At 40.2% G+C, this 21,843-nt stretch overlaps 1 gene segment (V, D, J or C); it reads left to right on the top strand.

The window, feature by feature from the left end:
• Window positions 1-19,338: 19,338 nt before the first annotated feature.
• Window positions 19,339-20,227, top strand: LOC120527990. The segment is given in 2 exon segments: window positions 19,339-19,417; window positions 19,629-20,227. Coding segments are annotated over 2 exon segments (363 nt in total).
• Window positions 20,228-21,843: the final 1,616 nt, after the last annotated feature.

Raw genomic sequence — 21,843 nt, 5'->3', positions numbered from 1 at the left:
ACCATAGTTTTTTCACACTGTTTGGTATTTGGCATCACATATTTTGCCTTGTACCATTGCTCAGCTGGTCTCCACGCATGCCCAGTGTGATTCTTAAACTGAAAGAAGCTCACTTTATCTGTAAACATCACCTTTTTTCAAATCTGTGGCAGACCATACCATGTATTTGTTTACAAAGCCTTGTGCAATCGGCACTGTTTCTTGAATTTAAAGCTGGTTTTCTTGCAGGACGACACGATCATAGTCCTAAACCAAACAATCTGCGATGAATTGTCCACTTACTGACTAACAAGATGGTAGAGGGTGTCCTAAATCAAAAAATCTACCATTGCTATCTATACCACTTAATGTATCCAAAAAAACTGACATGTGAAAGGTGACAGCATCAGTTCTCAGTGAAAGGTGACTATTTTTTTTTATTTAATTTTTGTGATTGAGAAAACCTGTCTTTTGAAGAAAAATTTGACTCTGTTGCATAGAGTCAGTACCCAGTGATTTTGCGACTCTGGCATTATAAATTGGAATAAGTGAGTTAGAAAATGTCAGTTAGGCGTATTAGGAAGTGAGAGGCCATGAAAGCTCACCTCTCAGATCTGTTGTCTGTGTGCTAATGTCCATGCAGATTTTCTTTGGATACTTTCTTTTTCTGCAAAAGGTGCACCTATTCAATGAAATGATATTGTTAAATTGGTGTAATGTGTATTAATGAACCTTTGCTTTTTCTGATTTTCTTTTTCTTGTTGATGTCAGCCTTTATACTGCTGTAATGGTTCTTGCTCTCATTTATATAAAAGGTAGAGTAGTAAAATCAGTTGTTGGACTGTGAGACTAAGGTAAGGATTCTCTCTGCCATTATGGTGCAGGCAGAATATTAAATGACAGAAGGGCCTTTCACTTATGTAGGCTGATGCACTCCTACTTTATTTCTTTTTGCTGAGTTTCATTTCCTAGTTGTTCAGTGGACCAAGGCAGATCATTTGCATGAACTCAAAACCTTTTGATGATCTGATAATATTTATAACACCGTGACATACAGACAAAGGACCTAAAACAACGATGGCTCCTCTCCTACAGCTCTTCTGCACTCTTGTCTTCTTCACTCAGGGTATGTGGACATACTGTAAGAAGTGTTTAGCTGAAAATGATGAAGACATTATTTTAAAGCACAGTTTTGGCATTTTATATATAGAAATGGAGCATGTTTCAAAATGAATAATATCATGCTAACAAATATCATAAAATATGTAACTACATGAACCTGATACAAATAATGAACCAAGGTTTGCAATCAACATGAAATCTTTTTTTTTTTTTTTCAGATTCTTTTGGTGATATTATTATGACACAAACACCCAAGGCAATATCATTTATGCCAGGAGACACCATCAACATCAACTGTAAAGCCAGCAGCAGTGTCTCTACTTCTCGCTTGCACTGGTATCAGCAGAAATCTGGGGAGAAAATTAAACTTCTCATCTACAGCACAAGTTCACGTCATTCTGAGACCCCAGGACGTTTCAGTGGCAGTGGGTCAGGGACTGATTACACCCTAACCATAAGTGGAGCCCAGGCAGAAGACGCAGGAGACTATTACTGCAAACAGTATAATAGCTACCCAGTCACACAGTGATTGAGAGCTGAACAAAAACCTTCCTCCGCTCTTCTTTCAGTGATACTTGATGCAGCTGCTGAGGGGGAAGCTGCTGAGATAAGACATGTTTGAGAAGAGCAATATGACAGTTTACCGTGGGTGTCACAGAGTATCAAAATGAAACTGGAACATTGAAAGAAAGTTGAAAGGTGGACATTAGTCTTAGCAGAAATTCGGTAATCTATACTAATAAAAGGCCCCAGGTTTCATTTCGAAATTCTACGCATAATGGTCATAACTGGAACCTATTTCTTCGTCCATATACTGTAATAGACTGCAGCTCGATGGCCGTGGGAGGCGGAGTTGTGTCATCACGCCTCCCACGTATTTGAGTGCCTGCCCATATAAGGTAAATATTCGTGGGTGAAGGACTGTGCTTAGCATATTCATAAGTAAAAATATCTGAATCACAAACTGATGTTAATTATATTTTGTCCATGAATACTTATTAAATAATTCCAAATAGTCTGTCCGCTTCCTTTCATAGCTTTTCCAATGGTTGTGCTGCTTCCAGGCATGTATTTTCGTATTAAAGCATTTAACCAATCACATTTCAGCCATCATTTGCTGCCAGGCAGAGAGGACTTTACAATCCATTGTGCAGGCACTCTAACACAGAATAAACGTCGATTAACCTGTTGTTTCAACCAACCAGATTTTGAGTTGGTGTCAGTATGGCCCTCTAGCAGGCGTACGACGACATCACCATATTCAGACCCATTGATTGGATAGAAGCCGCAGGTTCGATTTTTAGCATTAGCTTCGATGGCAATAGAAAGGGACTTTCTGATGGAACTGAGGTGCACGGATAATCTGTACGACAGAGTGATTGAACTGTTTTTGAGGAACGAGAGGAGGATGGATTTTGTTTACAAATAATCCAAATTTTTGGTGAGTAAAATGTTGCGATTTTCCTAAATAATATTGCAATTTTATGAGTTATTATTTATGGTTTTTATGTGTGTCGTGGCTGTGGCTACAGTAGAAAGGAACTTGTTCACCCCTGTTTTTTCTGTTTAATAAAGGCATTTATTTTGGCTACAGGAGTTATCTGTCTGCGATGCAGCTGCTCTTTATACTGTATTTCTGCATATTAAGATGGTTTTTATAACCATAAATTAGTTTTTGAGGGGCGGGTTGATTCAGACGGAGCAGTACTGAAGTCCTAGGTGTGAGATGCACGGTCCGCCAATGGACCAGATCATACGTAAATTTAATGAACATTATAACCCGAAAATAAACAAAACTGTAGAGAGGCCCATGATTAAATGAATGGTAAAAAAGTAAAAGCAAAGCGACGGTGACTTATTGAGGCAGGCAGACCAGAGCACAATAGCACGGGGCTCGATGTAGTGCGCATTAAGTCAATCTAAAATATGCGCTCAGATTCGAAAAAATATATCTTTTCAATTTCTATTTGGATATAAGTAGGTTCTATTTAGTCGACAGAAATATCTTTGGTAGGAATGTAAGTTGAATTTAGTCTTTACATTTCTATGGTGAAGAAAAATTTATGCAATGATGACTAAATTTAACTTACATTCCTACCAAAGATATTTCTGTCGACTAAATAAAAATTACTTATATTTAAAATTTAAATAGAACTTGAACAGATACGATAGTTCATAATACCCACGCAGCACTAAGTGCACGTAAGAGCGGAAGTCATCCGTTTTAACAAGCAGTGTATTGCACTTATATGAAATAGCCTGCCCATTTAATTATTTAGGAATGAATAGAGAAATTAAGAATTTGTACAAATAATGTTTTTCTGTTTTCTTCCTCGATGGATTCTGGCATGCCCAGCAACAGCTGCTCACACCCCAAAGGATGTGTGTATATATATATATATATATATATATATATATATATATATATATATATATATATATATATATATATATATATATATATATATACACTCACCTAAAGGATTATTAGGAACACCTGTTCAGTTTCTCATTAATGCAATTATCTAATCAACCAATCACACGGCAGTTGCTTCAATGCATTTAGGGGTGTGGTCCTGGTCAAGACAAACTCCTGAACTCCAAACTGAAAGTCAGAATGGGAAAGAAAGGTGATTTAAGCAGTTTTGAGCGTGGCATGATTGTTGGTGCCAGACAAGCCAGTCTGAGTATTTCACAATCTGCTCAGTTACTGGGATTTTCACACACAACCATTTCTAGGGTTTACAAAGAATGGTGTGAAAAGGGAAAAACATCCAGTATGCGGCAGTCCTGTGGGTGAAAATGCCTTGTTGATGCTAGAGGTCAGAGGAGAATGGGCCGACTGATTGAAGCTGATAGAAGAGCAACTTTGACTGAAATAACCACTCGTTACAACCGAGGTATGCAGCAAAGCATTTGTGAAGCCACAACACGCACAACCTTGAGGCGGATGGGCTACAACAGCAGAAGACCCCACCGGGTACCACTCATATCCACTACAAATAGGAAAAAGAGGCTACAACTTGCACAAGCTCACCAAAATTGGACAGTTGAAGACTGGAAAAATGTTGCCTGGTCTGATGAGTCTCGATTTCTGTTGAGACATTCAAATGGTAGAGTCAGAATTTGGCGTAAACAGAATGAGAACATGGATCCATCATGCCTTGTTACCACTGTGCAGGGTGGTGGTGGTGGTGGTGTAATGGTGTGGGGGATGTTTTCTTGGCACACTTTAGGCCCCTTAGTGCCAATTGGGCATCGTTTAAATGCCACGGGCTACCTGGGCATTGTTTGTGACCATGTCCATTCCTTCATGACCACCATGTACCCATCCTCTGATGGCTACTTCCAGCAGGATAATGCACCATGTCACAAAGCTCGAATCATTTCAAATTGGTTTCTTGAACATGACAATGAGTTCACTGTACTAAAATGGCCCCCACAGTCACCAGATCTCAACCCAATAGAGCATCTTTGGGATGTGGTGGAACGGGAGCTTCGTGCCCTGGATGTGCATCCCACAAATCTCCATCAACTGCAAGATGCTATCCTTTCAATATGGGCCAACATTTCTAAAGAATGCTTTCAGCACCTTGTTGAATCAATGCCATGTAGAATGAAGGCAGTTCTGAAGGCGAAAGGGGGTCAAACACCGTATTAGTATGGTGTTCCTAATAATCCTTTAGGTGAGTGTATATATATATATATACTAGCAAAATACCCGCGCTTCGCAGCGGAGAAGTAGTGTGTTAAAGAAGCAATGAAAAAGAAAAGGAAACATTTTGAAAATAATGTAACATGATTGTCAATGTAATTGTTTTGTCACTGTTGTGAGTGATGAGTGTTGTTGTCATATATATATATATATATATATATATATATATATATATATATATATATATATATATATATATTTACACACTCTCATAAACATATATATATATACATATCTATACATATACACATATATACATACATATATATCTACATATATACACATACATATACACACACACATAAATCCATACACACATACATACATACACACAAATACATATATATATATACATTCATACACACACACATATATAAACATATATATACATATACATACATATCTACATATATACACACACAGCTATTTCGTATCAGTGCAATACGCTGCATTTGTTAAAACGGATGACACCCGCTCTTACGTGCAAGTCTGCGTGGATATTATGAACTATCGTATTTGTTCAAGTTCTATTTAAATTTTAAATAGAACGAATTTTTATTTAGTCGACAGAAATATCTTTGGTAGGAATGGTAAAAACAGACAGGAATATTATTCGTGAATAAATCAACTCAAACCTTAAACAACTTATAATATTTTGCTCTCCATAAAAATATATCCTGTCTAAATTACACAAGTTAGAAATAAAGTAAACGTTAAAAGAACAAACATTCAAATTTCTTTACTCTTATGTAATTTTATATAAAAAATAAACTTAGATTTTAAATATCCCAAAAGATTTTGCTCTCCATAAAAATATATCCTGTCAAAATTATACAAATTCAAATATGAACATGCTGCATAACAAAACCTGGAAATATAAATAAAATGTGTTCCTTTCAGCAATAACAAATCAAATCATTCAGTTGTCTTTGCTCATATGTCATTTTAGAGCTGGACGCCTGGCATCTTTTTTTGGCCACAGGTTCGTTTCTGTTTGGTGTGAGGTTCTGTGTTGTGGAGATTCTCAGGATGGATTGCAGGTGCTCATCAGTGAGGCGACTCCTGTGTGCTGTTTTGTTATTCTTTATCACTGAGAAGAGCTTCTCACCCAGATATGTGCTACCAAACATGCACAAGGTTCAAGCCGCATGTAGACGGACTTTTTTTGCTCTTCAAAGTCACCAAAGCGCCGTGCAAACTCAGTGCGCAGTGCGCTCAGTTTATCAGCAAAGTGCGTATTTGGGAACACCGTAGTGACGACTTGGTTTAACATTACTTGGCAACAGGGAAAGTGGGGCAAGGTGCACTTGGTGCATTTGTGTCTCCCATAAAAGCAGCTTCACTTGAAATCACTTTGTGATTGTGCACGGGTTAAAACGTCCGCTGAAGTGTCAGATTCTTATTTAATTATGCTGCTTTCTGAATCTTCTGCATTGCATTCAGGTTACCCTGATGTTTTATCTCATAGTGCCATCTTAGATTAAATTCTGTAATTACAGCCACATTTTTAGTGGGAGTTTGCTATTGGATTGCCGCTGACGGACGGCCTTATATGGGCAGGCACTAAATTACAAACGCCAGCGGCAGCCTGTCTATAAACTTAATTTAAAGTGTAGGTTTACATCGTGCTTCGTTTCCGAAGTAGCAGAACTCATGAACATGGTTGTATATGTCACTCGCTCGCTTCTTATTGTTTCGCTGCCTTCTCAATTATATAATGCATGTTTTCTTCAGCGCTTTTTCGAGGTCTTCCTGGTTTTCTATGTACTGCGTGATTACGTGGGAGGCGTGATGATGTCACACGAAACTCCGCCCCACGGCGTTGAAGCTCATCTCCATTACAGTAAATGGAGAAAAACAGCTTCCAGTTATGACCATTACGCATAGAATTTCGATATAAAACCTGCCCAACTTTTGTAAGGAAGCTGTAAGGAATGAACCTGCCAAATTTCAGCCTTCCACCCACACGGGAAGTTGGAGAATTAGTGATGAGTCAGTGAGTGAGTGAGTGAGTGAGTGAGTGAGGGCTTTGCCTTTTATTAGTATAGATATATATATATATATATATATATATATATATATATATATATTGTAAGCTGGAGGGATGATCGCACCCCAAAAGGACAGACTACCCTCACATTCCTCCTTACCTTCTCACTTGCGCTATAACGCGTAATACAAGCCTCACGCGATACTCCGCTAACTTAAAAGCCTTGCGCAGCGCCTGTCGGTTTTGGGAATTGATTGTTTGCTTTTATCTCTCTATCTCTGCTCCTAGCGGAACTGTCATCTCTGACTTGTCATGGAGCACGTTTAAGCTCATGTGTTTGCAGTGTTTGAATAAAAATCCTTCTTGTTTCTACGACCTCCTGTGTCTCTATGCAAATCTGTGACCCAAGCGTGACAAGATAAATATATACTGTGGAACATGGCCGGACCACTTCGGAAGTCACAACCAAGGTCCGCCCAGAAGTCCTACCTGGAGGAAGACATCCCCCGTGAGGCTGGCCACTTCGAATCAGAGTTCTTTCATGGTGGGGGGGGGGGGGGGCATGGGAGTATTGTGGTACATCGCCTACTAAACCCAGGTAACTCAAAGGAATGCCAAAAGTTCTTCCAGTAAAACCTGTGAGGCTATCACTGTATTTTTCAATCATAAAATTAATGATATTAGAAATAACATAGTATATCTCCCCAATACTAATGATCCTCCTAAACCACAGCATCCTGTTATAAACAAGTTAAACTCTTTCACTAGGATAGATTTACCTGATTTACATAAAATAATTTGTCAACTGAAACCCTCCACCTGCGTCCTTGATCCAATACCAACAAATTATTTCAGAGAAGTATCAGGCGTGCTTATTGATAATGTTCTTGACATAGTAAATTCGTCATTAGATACGGGGGTCTTCCCAGACTGTCTTAAGACTGCTGTAGTTAAACCCCTTCTTAAGAAACATAATCTTGACCCCTAGCCTAATGAAAATTTTAGACCCATCTCTAACCTGCCTTTCTTAAGTAAAGTTCTGGAGAAGGCAGTCATTATGCAGTTAAATGACCACCTAAATAAACATGCTATTCTTGATAAATTTCAGTTGGGTTTTAGAACAAATCACAGCACAGAAACTGCACTCGTTAAAGTAGTAAATGATTTGCGAGTGAATGCAGACAGAGGCCATTTATCTGTTCTCATCCTCTTAGATCTGAGTGCTGCATTTGACACCATTGATCATAATATTCTTAGAAATCGCCTTAGTCAATGGGTGGGCCTCTGGCAGTGTCTTAAATTGCTTTGAATCCTACTTGACAGGGAGAAAATTTTTTGTTAGTTGTGGGAATTACAACTCGAAGACACATGATATCCAATATGGTGTTCCACAAGGCTCTATCCTGGGTCCGCTGTTATTCTCAATCTACATGCTTCCGTTAGGTCAGATTATCTCAGGGCACAACGTGAGCTACCACAGCTATGCTGATGACACACAGCTGTACTTATCAATAGCACCTGATGACCCCGATTCTATTGATTCACTAGCACAATGTCTGACTTGTATCTCAGAATGGATGAATAGTAATTTTCTCAAGTTAAATAAAGAGAAAACTGAAATCTTAGTGATTAGCAATAATGGATACAATGAGGCTATTAGAAATAAACTGGATACATTAGGATTAAAAGTCAAGATGGAGGTAAAAAGCTTAGGGGTAACTGTTGACTGTAATCTGAATTTTAAATCGCATATTAATCAGATCATTAGGACAGCATTTTTTCACTTAAGAAACATAAGTAAAGTTAGACCTCTTATATCACTGAAAGATGCTGAGAAATTAGTTCACGCATTTGTTTTCAGTCGACTAGATTACTGTAACGCACTCCTCTCAGGACTACCCAAAAAAGACATAAATCGTTTGCAACTAGTGCAGAATGCAGCTGCTAGAATCCTAACTAGGAAAAGAAAATCCGAACACATCTCTCCAGTTTTGATGTCACTACACTGGTTACCTGTGTCATTCAGGATTGACTTTAAAATTCTGCTTATGGTTTATAAAGCCTTAAATAATCTCGCTCCATCTTATATATCTGAATGCCTGACACCTTATATTCCAAATCTCCTTAGAATTCCAAGAACAAAACTTAAAAGAAGTGGTGAGGCGGCCTTCTGCTGCTATGCACCTAAAATCTGGAATAGCCTGCCAATAGGAATTCGCCAGGCTGATACAGTAGAGCACTTTAAAACACTGCTGAAAACACATTACTTTAACATGGCCTTTCTATAACTTCAATAACTTAATCCTGATACTCTGTATGTTCAATTCATCATAATAACTATTCATGGTGGCTCTAAAATCCGTACTGACCCCTACTCTCTTTTCTGTTTCTTTTTCTGGTTTCTTTGTGGTGGTGGCCTGCGCCACCTCCACCTACTCAAAGCTTCATGATGCTCCAACAATGATGGATGGATTAAAAGGCAGAACTCTACGTGACCATCTTCATCAAGCCCTTCCGTGAGAACCCTAAATCCAAAGAGGACTGTTTCATTTATGTTAGGTAGAATGGCCAGAGGGGACTGGGCGGTCTCATGGTCTGGAATTCCTACATATTTTATTTTTTCTCCAGCCGTCTGGAGTTTTTTTGTTTTTTCTGTCCCCACTGGCCAAAGAACCTTACACTTATTCGATGTTAATTAATGTTGATTTATTTTGTTTTCTTATTGTGTCTTTTATTTTTCTATTTTTTATTATGTAAAGCACTTTAAACTACTGTTTGTATGAAAATGTGCTATATAAATAAATGTTGTTGGTGTTGTTGTTGGAGGCCTCCTTGCAGAATAGAGGTGCCCCGAATGCCAGCTGGGAATTATGGACAATGGACTTTTAATGCACAGCCCTGCTGGATACCATGGGGGCCGCCAGGACTCGCTGCAGGGAGGCCCAGAGACTATTTGCCTTATGCCCAGGAAGTATGTCATAGTCACGTGGACAAAGGGAACGATGTGCTTCCTGGGTGAAGAAAAGAAGGATTTTTATCTGACACGGAAGTGTTCCAGGTCACGTGGACAGAGAGGGTGAAACGCTTCTGGGTCAAGGAGTATAAAGGACTGTGGGAAATCCCAGATGGACAAGCTGAGTTGGGAGGCAGGGTGGCTAAGCGTCTGGGAGTGGAGGATTGGTTTATTTGAGAATTGTATTGTTAATTGAGTATTGGGGAGTGGAGGGTGCTTTATGCACATTATTTTTATAATAAACTAGCAAAATACCCGCGCTTCGCAGCGGAGAAGTAGTGTGTTAAAGAAGCAATGAAAAGAAAAGGAAACATTTTGAAAATAACGTAACCTGATTGTCAATGTAATTGTTTTGTCACTGTTGTGAGTGTTGCTCTATATATATATATATTTACACACACACACATAAACATATATATATATATATATATATATATATACATATCTATACATATACATATATATACATACATATATATCTACATATATACACACACATATATACACACATGTACATACATACACACACATATATACACACAAATACATATATATATATATATATACATATATACACACACACATATATAAACATATATATACATATACATACATATCTACATATATACACACACAGCTATTTCAGATCAGTGCAATACGCTGTTTGTTAAAACGGTTGACTCCGCTCTTACGTGCAATAACAAATCAAATCATTCAGTTGTCTTTGCTCATATGTCATTTTAGAGCTGGACGCCTGGCATCTTTTTTTGGCCACAAGTTCGTTTCTGTTTGGTGTGAGGTTCTGTGTTGTGGAGATTCTCAGGATGGATTGCAGGTGCTCATCAGTGAGGCGACTCCTGTGTGCTGTTTTGTTAGTCTTTATCACTGAGAAGAGCTTCTCACACAGATATGTGCTACCAAACATGCACAAGGTTCGAGCCGCATGTAGACGGACTTTTTTTGTTCTTCAAAGTCACCAAAGCGCCGTGCAAACTCAGTGCAATAACTCTAGTAAGCGGTAAGTGTTGGCAAGGCAGCTGAAGCGCTGCATTATGGGATCTGTAGTTTATTGTGTTACCAGCGCTTCATATACCCGGGCTTTAATAACAATAATACAGTATATAAAATGATCTTGCGGGCCGGATATAATTACATGCGGCCCTTGAGTTTGACACATATGGACTAAATAGAACTTGAAAAGATATATTTTTTCAAATGTGATCGCGCAATTCAGATATAGTTGACGCGCACTACAGCCTGCATGCCTCAATGAGTCATCCTCCCCTCGCTCTTACTTTTTTACCGTTCATCTAATGAATACACTGAGTATGGCTTTACCAAAACAATCATTGATTGCGAATAAAGTATCCATTATTCGAGTATGTAGAGCGGGATATATATATATATACATATATATATACCCGCGTATCGCAGTGGAGAAGTAGTGTGTTAAAAAAGGTAGGAAAAGAAAAGGGAACATTTTAAAAATAACGTAACATGACTGTCAATATACAGTATTTGTTTTGTGAGTGTTACTGAGTGTTGCTGTCATCAAGGATTTGATTATTATTATTTCTTTCAATCAGGTTCGTATTTGTAGGATGTGTTGTGTTCAAGTTACATTCCGTGTTTGTCAATCGTTGTAAAGATGACAGGTTTCATTCATCGATTCGTTTCTTACTGCATCAATAAACAGCTCGTCTTCTTCTTTATCTGAGACCTGACACACTGCATGCACGGGTTTTTTTTACACTGTCTTCCTTTAGCGGGACATTGACTTTTTCCACCGTGTGCTTTGTTTCCACAGTCGCTGCATTTATGAATATGCTTATCAGACGCTTCATATTTTTTGCTGCCTTTTCAATTGTGTAATTCGGTTTTGTTCAGCTCTTTGGAACTGTTGCTTTTATCTGTGCACTGCGTCAGTTCACGTGAGCCACTCGGTGTACTTGCATCGAAGGTTCCCAGCTGTGCTGGTGCCATCTCGTGCTATGTCCATAGCTTTATTTAATGTTACCTTAGTCCTGGCACTTAAAACTTTCTCTCGCAGTTTCGCTGAGTTTGTGTCAAACACCACCCTGACCATCTCATCTTCCTCTCCATAAGCACAGTCCTTCACCCGTGAATATTTACCCGTGGCAGTTTGCTATTGGATTGCCGCTGACGGACGGCCTTATATGGGCAGGCACTAAATTACAAACGCCAGTGGCAGCCTGTCTATGAACTTAATTTAAAGTGTAGGTTTACATCGTGCTTTGTTTCCGAAGTAGCAGAACTCATGAATATGGTTGTATATGTCACTCGCCGCTTCTTATTGTTTCGCTGCCTTCTCAATTATATAATGCATGTTTTCTTGAGCGCTTTTTTGAGGTCTTCCTGGTTTTCTATGTACTGCGTGATTACGTGGGAGGCGTGATGATGTCACACGAAACTCCGCCCCACGGCATTGAAGCTCATCTCCATTACAGTAAATGGAGAAAAACTGCTTCCAGTTATGACCATTACGCGTAGGATTTCGATATAAAACCTGCCCAACTTTTGTAAGGAAGCTGTAAGGAATGAACCTGCCAAATTTCAGCCTTCCACCCACACGGGAAGTTGGAGAATTAGTGATGAGTCAGTGAGTGAGTGAGTGAGTGAGTGAGTGAGTGAGTGAGGGCTTTGCCTTTTATTAGTATAGATAATAACTGGACTTTTTATCTGGTGTCTGACGTGGTGTCTGAGGGTACAAGGGTGCGAGAAAGCCCTTATCTGTCACAGTTGGCGTAGCCGGCAGGATTCTTTTGCCGTCGGTTTGGCAGAGGACCTGTATTTAAAAAAAAAAAAAAAATTACTGTGGACAGAACCCTAAAAAGGCAGCGTCACGACAGGCAGAGAAAAATCGCTCAAACTCACCTTTATCAAGTTCGTCATGGGGAAGAAGAAGACAAAGCAGAGCGCCAGCAACAGCGGAGGTCTAGCGCTCAACATTACCTGCGCTCAAGACGAGCCATGGAGCGGCTACACATTTTGGGGGAAATTTCCAGAGGAGGACGTCTCCGACGAGGTATGTGCTGGGAATATGCTTGAGAATCTTTTTAAATTAACACATGTTATCCCGTGTACATACCTCCCAGATATACATCCGAAAGCTCTGCGGGAGGCTGAAGACAAACCCGAAGGCGATGGTGCACTCTCGTTCAGGCAAACGAATAACCTGAAGGACTTCTGCATGTCGGGTACCGGCAAAGGACACGTGACCCACCCCGAAAGATTACGGGAAGGAGAAGGTCCGTGTTCAACTGCTTTTGGCTTCACCCAGGGAAAGATGGACTTGGTTATTCCGAAGGGGAAAAGGGAGGTGAGCAAAGCACCGCTTTCCCTACAAAAAGGTAATGAGGTCTGGGAAATGACTGATCGGTCCGTCGATAAATTGATACAGACGGATCGCAGTCAGCCAAAAGCGGCACCGTGGACCTCCAAAAAGAACTCCAAATCCCAGGCTCCCTTGCGGGACCTGTCTGAGCACGTGTCAGGAGTGGGTGTGCTTATTGACTCCCAGCCGGAGGGTAAGGCTAGTGATGGCTTGAGCCTGCCTCCGGCTAAATTAAGTAACTTTTTGGATGTGCGCGAGCTGGAGAACTTGCTTCAGCCCATGCACAATTTCTTACAGGTTGTGACAACAATAAAGAAGATCGTTGGGGAGCTGGGGGCAGCGGCTGAAGCGCCTTTAAGAAAGGTAGATGAATTCTTACGGTGATTTGGTCGGGAGTCTCCCATAGTGATTGATTTGGCGGTACAGGTAGGTAAAGCCGGTACCGTATATAATAAAATAGGGACGCAAAGTGACACGGGCCAGCGTTTAATCAATAGCGAGTGCCAAGTGGATACGTGCCCTACAAGAGAGGCCGGAACATTTACAGAGTAGCCGGGGGAAGGGCCGGTTGAGCCGGAGCAGCTGGATGGTGCTGTCTCTCGGAGCAATTTGGTCCTAAAGATCCCGACCCGGGTTATTAATAAATCCAAAGGGGTGCAGACAGGGAAGGGGCTTTCTTTTTCTCATAGAGAGACCCTGACTGTCGACAAACCCCAGAGTAAGCAGGAGATACCAAAAATAAAACGGGGGTCTCCTGACAAGAAGGAGAAGGGCGTAAATAGCACAGAAGCAGCGGGGGAACCCTCCTCAGCGAGAAAAGGGACAGAGACAGATTTCCCCGAGTGTTTCCAGCGTCGCAGAGGGAGAATTCCGGGAGGGCACTGGAGGTGTTACGGATGCCGACGGCTGGGCCATATTTGGCACAACTGTCCCTGGAGGACAGGGGATAAAGTGGATAACTGTTCTGAAATTCCCCCTAGGTTCTCCAGGGACCAGTTCGGAAGGCACAACCAAAGTACGCCCAGAAGTCCTACCTGGAGGAAGACATCCCTCGCAGGGTTCTTCGCTGGGGGGGAGTATTGTGGTACATGGCTGGCCGTTCATCCCTGCCAATATCCACAGGCTGCCAGATGAAGCCCTCCTTGCATCATAGAGGTGCCCCGAATGCCAGCAGGGAATTATGGACAATGGACTTTTAATGCACAGCCCTGCTGGATACCATGGGGTCCGCCAGGAGTCACTGCAGGGAGGCCCAGAGACTATTTGCCTTACGCCCAGGAAGTACGTCATAGTCACGTGGACAAAGGGAACGATGTGCTTCCTAGGTGAAGAAAAGAAGGATTTTTATGTGACCCGAAAGTGTTCCAGGTCACGTGGACAGAGAGATGGACGAGCTGAGTTGGGAGGCAGGGTGGCTAAGCATCTGGGAGTGGAGGATTGGTTTATTTGAGAATTGTATTATTAATTGAGTATTGGGGAGTGGAGGGTGCTTTGTGCACATTATTATTATAATAAATAATAAGTGGACTTTTTATCTGGTGTCTGAGGGTACAAGGGTGCGAGAAGGCCCTTATCTGTCACAATATATATATATATATATATATATATATATATATATATATAAATATATATATATATATGTGTGAATATATGTAGATATGTATATATATATATATATATGTGTGTGTATGTGTGTATGTATGTATGTGCGTATATATGTATGTAGATATGTATATATATGTATATATATGTGGATGTATGTGTGTGTGTGTATATATATATGTATGTGTGTATGTAAGCCATGCCTTTACTTGTATATGTATATACATATATGTTTATGTGTGTGTGTGTGTGTGTGTATGTGTATTGTCATGCACGCGCGAATAGGAGACCGCGGACGGACCTTAAAACGCTTCGGAAGACGTTCGCCGGCAGGGAGTGGCGGGGTACTAACATTTCTCCTTTGCTTTCTTCCAGGAAAAAAGACGCTCCGCCACCATAAGCCTTCCCGCAGTACGTTACTTCTGCCCTTCCTCCGCCATCTTTCCTGACGTCATCAGTCCCATCCTCCCGCACGGTTCCTTCCCAGCATTCCTCCACTTCCGGCTCCTCCCTTATTAAATGGCCGCCAACGCCTAGAACGGCATCGCACATATGAACTGTTTTGTTTATATCATTTTGACCAGTTTTGATTGTGGAGTTGTCTACAATATACGGGGCCGGAAACCCCAAACCTTTATGTTGTCTTCTGTTAAGTCTTTTACAGTATATATATATATACATATATATATATATATATATATATATATATATGAGAGCAACACTCATAACAGTGACAAAACAATTACATTGACAATCATGTTGCGTTATTTTCAGAATGTTTCCTTTTCTTTTTCATTACTTCTTTAACAAACTACTTCTACGCTGCAAAGCGCGGGTATTTCGCTAGTTTATTATAAACACAACCAGAGGTCATAGCATTAGAACATGGGGAATAAACATGGATATTTGGAGAAAAGAAGGTTGCAATGCTATTAAAACCTTTTTTTAACTAGATTATTTGTAAGCCTGAGTATTCCATTACAAAGTTACATAGCATTGAAGTGTAAACTAAAAACATCGGGCAACTCCGGATAAGCTGTAAGTCTATCATAGGATCCAGTCACCCACATAGTAGAGCAAGGATAAAGCTCTTTAAAGTTGTGGTTTAAGAAACTGAGGAAAACCCAGGAGGATATTGTGAGAATGTTCAAATACAAATGTCTAGACTGGGATTTGAACCTTTTCATTCATATTCTGATCTCTACACCTTAAAAGAATCAAGCATTGTGCGTGTAATTTTGTGAATGAGCCAACGCAGGTTCCTTGCTGCGGAAGGAGTGTTATTTATAAAGGAGAATAACTTTTTTTGTTCATAATAGACTTTGGACTTTTCAATGATATGTTTAGAATGGCATTGTCAGATATTAATTTAAGAAATTTCCTTCGGGATTAATAAAGTTTTCTGATTCTGATATTTTCTGTCCAATCCCTTATCCTGGAGTGTCACTGATTTTGTGGTTTGATTGACATTTTTGATAGGGGGACTGAATAGGATACGACAGCTGCAGTAAACCGAAATAAAAAAGCCATACATAAGTCACGATTGGCTGGTTTGCATTGAGTACTCCCATTCGCTAGAAGAACGAAGACCCATCCTTGCCTCTCTACTTTCACTCTAAAGTAATTTGGCTGTGATGCCGCACAAGAAAGATGGCAAAAATCACATGACAACAAAACACTTGCCAAGCACATCACCCACACTCCAAATGTCACCAGCGGTTACCAAATGTGCTCAGACTGTAACTTGTGCTTACAAAAGGCATGGGGCTCACACGCAGACTTTAGGCAGCACAGCAATCTAACTCTGTAGCCAACTTTCAGACACAAAGAGTGGAGTTGACAGACGCACTTCGGCACTTTGGACTAAAACGTTTATCTATCAACACGTAAAGAAATCCTGAGGTTGTAATTTCCAAATACCTTTTACAGTAAAAGCAAAACATTAAAGCAAGTAAAGTAAAAGCAGCCACTGGTAATTCTTTAATTTTGCACATTGAAAATAGTGAACAAAGTTACATGTGACAATAATCCAGTAGCTGTTAGCAATACTAGATGTGTTTTAGTATTTTGTATGTTGTCCTTTATTATTGAGTACAACAATTGGATCCAAGTATGCATGGAGTGACAGAGTTGATGACAGTTGTGTTAGATAGGGGACGCTCTCACTCCCTTGAACCCCTGTCCACGACTCCAGACACCAGATAAAAGTCCAATTGTTGACTTTATTCTTCAGCCACAGTGCACAAAGCACCCTCAGCTCCACAACACACATATAAATCACAATAACTAATAAAATAAACCAATCCTCCACTCCCAGACGCGTTGCCACCCTTCCACCCAGCTCAGCTGGCCGTCTGGGAGCTCCCGTAGTCCTTTTATATATCCTGACCCGGAAGTGTTCCTAATCCCCAGTCCATGTGACTCTCAATCACTTCCGGGTCAGGTACAAGTCCTTTTCTTCACCCCGGAAGCATGTCATTCCTCTTGTCCACATGTGCTTCCTGGGCGTAGGGAAAATAGCCATTGTTCCTCCCTGCAGCATCCCCTAGTGGCCCCCATGACATCCAGCAGGGCTGCACATAAAACTACATTGTCCATGATGCCCTGCTGGTCTTCTGGGGACCACCATACTGCAAGGAGGGTTCCACCTGGCGGCTTCGGGGTATTGGTCGGGATAAACGGCCGGCCATCCTCCACACTGTATAGTCTTCTGCAATCTGTGACACCCAAACTTGTTTGATCTTGTGCTTCAGGTATTCTATAGATATCGGGTGCATTTCAGCAATGGTTTTCTTAGTTGTCACCCATGCATTTTCGATTGACTTGAGGTCTGGTGACTTACCTGGCCACAGATCTAATAACTGATACCTAGCCTATGTAAGCCATGCTTTACTGTCTTGCTTGTGTGACAGTGCATCCCAATCTGCTGAAAAAAATATTGTACCATGTATGGCCATAAAATTTGGGAGCTTGTCCTTTAGCACCTTCAAATAAACTGATCCTGTCATTGTGGTGTTCCTTGGTAATATCTACAGGCCTGCATACCCGATTGCTAAAACCATATTTATTTCACACTGTTTGATAATTGGCATCACATATTTTGCATTGTACCGTTGCTCAGCTGGTCTCCACACATGCCCAGTGTGATTCTTAAACTGAAAGATGCTCACTTCATCTGTAAACATCACCTTTTTTCAAATCTGTGGCAGTCCATACCATGTATTTTTACAAAGCCTTGTACAATCAGCACTGTTTCTTGAACTTAAAGCTGGTTTTCTTGCAGGATGACACGATCATAGTCCTAAACCAAACAGTCTGCGACGAATTGTCCACTTACTGACTAACAAGATGGTAGAGGGTGTCCTAAATCAAATAATCTATCATTGCTATCTATTTCACTTAATGTATCCAAACAAACTGACATGTGAAAGGTGACAGCATCAGTTCTCTGTGAAAGGTGACTATTTTTTTTTTATTTCATTTTTGTGATTGAGAAAACCTGTCTTTTGAAGAAAAATTAGACTCTGTTGCATAGAGGTAACCCCATTGACAATGTCTTGGCTGAGGCATTCAGAAGAACTACAGTATGTAGGGTTCCTTAGATTAGATCTGAAGAAACTAATTGCAAGCACAGTAAGTAATAAAGGGACCGGGGGAAAAACTACAAACATTACAATAAATGTAAACAGAAAATAAACAAGAGAACAGGGAAAATTTGTAAAAATGCAACACATAACAAAACAAAGACACAATTCTAACATTTGCAGTTTGCACTATTCTGTGTTGTGGTTGACTATGGATTGTTCTGCACCCAATGTGTGAATGCGTTTTTGTCTTGGTATTCATTTTGTACCTCCCTCATTCCAATCCATACACATACTAACAATTCCAAATTGGCCCCTGATTTGGTGTGAACAAGTGGGCCCTGTGATGAACTGGCATCCTGTGCAGTGCTGTTTGGTGACTTGTACCCAGTGATTTTGCGACTCTGGCATCCTAAATTGGGTTAATTGAGTTAACTAAAATTAAATTAACTAGTTAATTAATTAGAAAATGTCAGTTATGCGTATTAGGAAGTGAGAGGCCATGAAAGCTCACCTCTCAGATCTGTTGTCTGTGTGCTAATGTCCATGCAGATTTTCTTTGGATACTTTCTTTTCTGCAAAAGGTGCACCTATTCAATGAAATGATATTGTTAAATTGGTCTGATGTGTATTAATGAGCCTTGCCTTTTTCTGATTTTCTTTATAAGGGATGGATGGATAACTCTTGTTGATTTCAGCCTTTATACTGCTGTAATGGTTCTGGCTCTCCCTCATTTATATAAAAGGTAGAGTAGTAAAATCAGTTGTTGGACTGTGAAACTAAGGTAAGGATTCTCTCTGCCATTATGGTGCAGGCAGAACATTAAATGACAGAAGGGCCTTTCACTTATGTAGGCTGATGCACTCCCTACTTTATTTCTTTTGCTGAGTTTCATTTCCTAGTTGTTCAGTGGACCAAGGCAGATCATTTGCATGAACTCAAAGCCTTTTGATGATCTGATAATATTTATAACACCCTGACTTACAGACAAAGTACCTAAAACAATGATGTCTCCTCTCCTACAGCTCTTCTGCACTCTTGTCTTCTTCACTCAGGGTATGTGGACATACTGTAAGAAGTGTTTAGCTGAAAATGACAAAGACATTAATTTAAAGCACATTTTTGGCAGTTTTGTTTAGAAATGGAGCATGTTTCAAACTGAATAATATCATGCTAACAAATGTCATAAAATATGTAGCTACATGAACCTGATACAAATAATGAACCAAGGTTTGCAATCAACATGAAATCTGTTTTTTTTTTTCAGATTCTTTTGGTGATATTATTATGACACAAATACCCAAGTCCATATCATTTATGCCAGGAGACACCATCAGCATCAAATGTAAAGCCAGCAGCAGTGTCTCTACATCTTACTTGCACTGGTATCAGCAGAAATCTGGGGAGAAAATTAAACTTCTCATCTACAGCACAAGTTCACGTCATTCTGAGACCCCAGGACGTTTCAGTGGCAGTGGGTCAGGGACTGATTACACCCTAACCATAAGTGGAGCCCAGGCAGAAGACGCAGGAGACTATTACTGCCAACAGTGGAGTAGCGACCCAGTCACACAGTGATTGAGAGCTGAACAAAAACCTTCCTCCGCTCTTCTTTCAGTGATACTTGATGCAGCTGCTGAGGGGGAAGCTGCTGAGATAAGACATGTTTGAGAAGAGCAATATGACAGTTTACCGTGGGTGTCACAGAGTATCAAAATGAAACTGGAACATTGAAAGAAAGTTGAAAGAAATTCAGTAATTTATTATAAACACCACCAAAGATCATAGCATTACAACATGGAGAATAAACATGGATTTTTGAAAAAAAGAAGGTTGCAATGCTATTAATAGCTATTTTTAACTAGATTATTTGTAAGCCTGAGTATTCCATTCCAAAGTTACATAACGTTGAAGTGTATACTAAAAACATCGGGCAACTCCGGATAAGCTGAAGTCTATCATAGGACCCAGTCACCCATATAATAGAGGAAGAATAAAGCTCTTTAAATTTTTGGTTTAAGAAACTGAGAAAAACCAAGGAGGATATTGTGAGAATGTTCAAACACAAATGTCTAGACTGCGATTTGAACATTTTCATTCATATTCTGATCTCTACACCTTAAAAGAATCAAGCATTGTGCGTGTAATTTGTGAATGAGCCAACGCAGGTTCCTTGCTGCGGAGGAGTGTTAATTTATAAAGGAGAATAACTTTTTTTTTTTAATAATAGAGTTTGGACTGTTCAATAATATGTAGAGAATTCCGTTGTCGTGAATTAATTTAAGTAATTTCCTTCGGAATAAATAAAGTTTTCTGATTCTAATATTTTCTGTGGAATCCCTTATCCTGGAGTGTCACTGATTTTGTGGTTTGATTGACAATTTTGCTAGGGGACAGAAGAGGATACAACACCCGCTGCAAACTGACACTAAAAGTCATAATTTTAGTAAGTGCCATCACTGAGTAAACTATATGTCTCGTTTGGAGGTCTGCCTCACGATTAGCTGGTTTGCATTGAGTACTCCCATTGGCTAGAAGAATGAAGTCCCATCCTTGCCTCTCTACTTTCACTCTAAAGTAATTTGGCAGTGATGCCGCACAAGAAAGATGGCAGAAATCACGTGACAACAAAACACTTGCCAAGCACATCACCCACACTCCAAATGTCACCAGCGGTTACCAAATGTGCTCAGACTGTAACTTGTGCTTACAAACAGCATGGGGCTCACACGCAGACTTTAGGCAGCACAGCAATCTAACTCTGTAGCCAACTTTCAAACACAAAGAGTGGAGTTGACAGACGCACTTCGGCACTTTGAACTAAAACGTTTATCTATCAACACGTAAAGAAATCCTGAGGTTGTAATTTCCAAATACCTTTTACAGTAAAAGCAAAACATAAAAGCAAGTAAAGTAAAAGCAGCCACTGGTAATTCTTTAATTTTGCACATTGAAAATAGTGAACAAAGTTACATGTGACAATAATCCAGTAGCTGTTAGCAATACTAGATGTGTTTTAGTATTTTGTATGTTGTCCTTTATTATTGAGTACAACAATTGGATCCAAGTATGCATGGAGTGACAGAGTTGATGACAGTTGTGTTAGATAGGGGACGCTCTCACTCCCTTGAACCCCTGTCCACGACTCCAGACACCAGATAAAAGTCCAATTGTTGACTTTATTCTTCAGCCACAGTGCACAAAGCACCCTCAGCTCCACAACACACATATAAATCACAATAACTAATAAAATAAACCAATCCTCCACTCCCAGACGCGTTGCCACCCTTCCACCCAGCTCAGCTGGCCGTCTGGGAGCTCCCGTAGTCCTTTTATATATCCTGACCCGGAAGTGTTCCTAATCCCCAGTCCATGTGACTCTCAATCACTTCCGGGTCAGGTACAAGTCCTTTTCTTCACCCCGGAAGCATGTCATTCCTCTTGTCCACATGTGCTTCCTGGGCGTAGGGAAAATAGCCATT

Source organism: Polypterus senegalus, chromosome 4 (assembly GCF_016835505.1).
Source record: "Polypterus senegalus isolate Bchr_013 chromosome 4, ASM1683550v1, whole genome shotgun sequence".
In the NCBI taxonomy this organism is placed as follows: Eukaryota; Metazoa; Chordata; class Cladistia; order Polypteriformes; family Polypteridae; genus Polypterus; species Polypterus senegalus.
The sequence above is the reverse complement of the archived record's forward strand: the minus strand, read 5'-3'. Positions and strand labels throughout refer to the sequence as shown.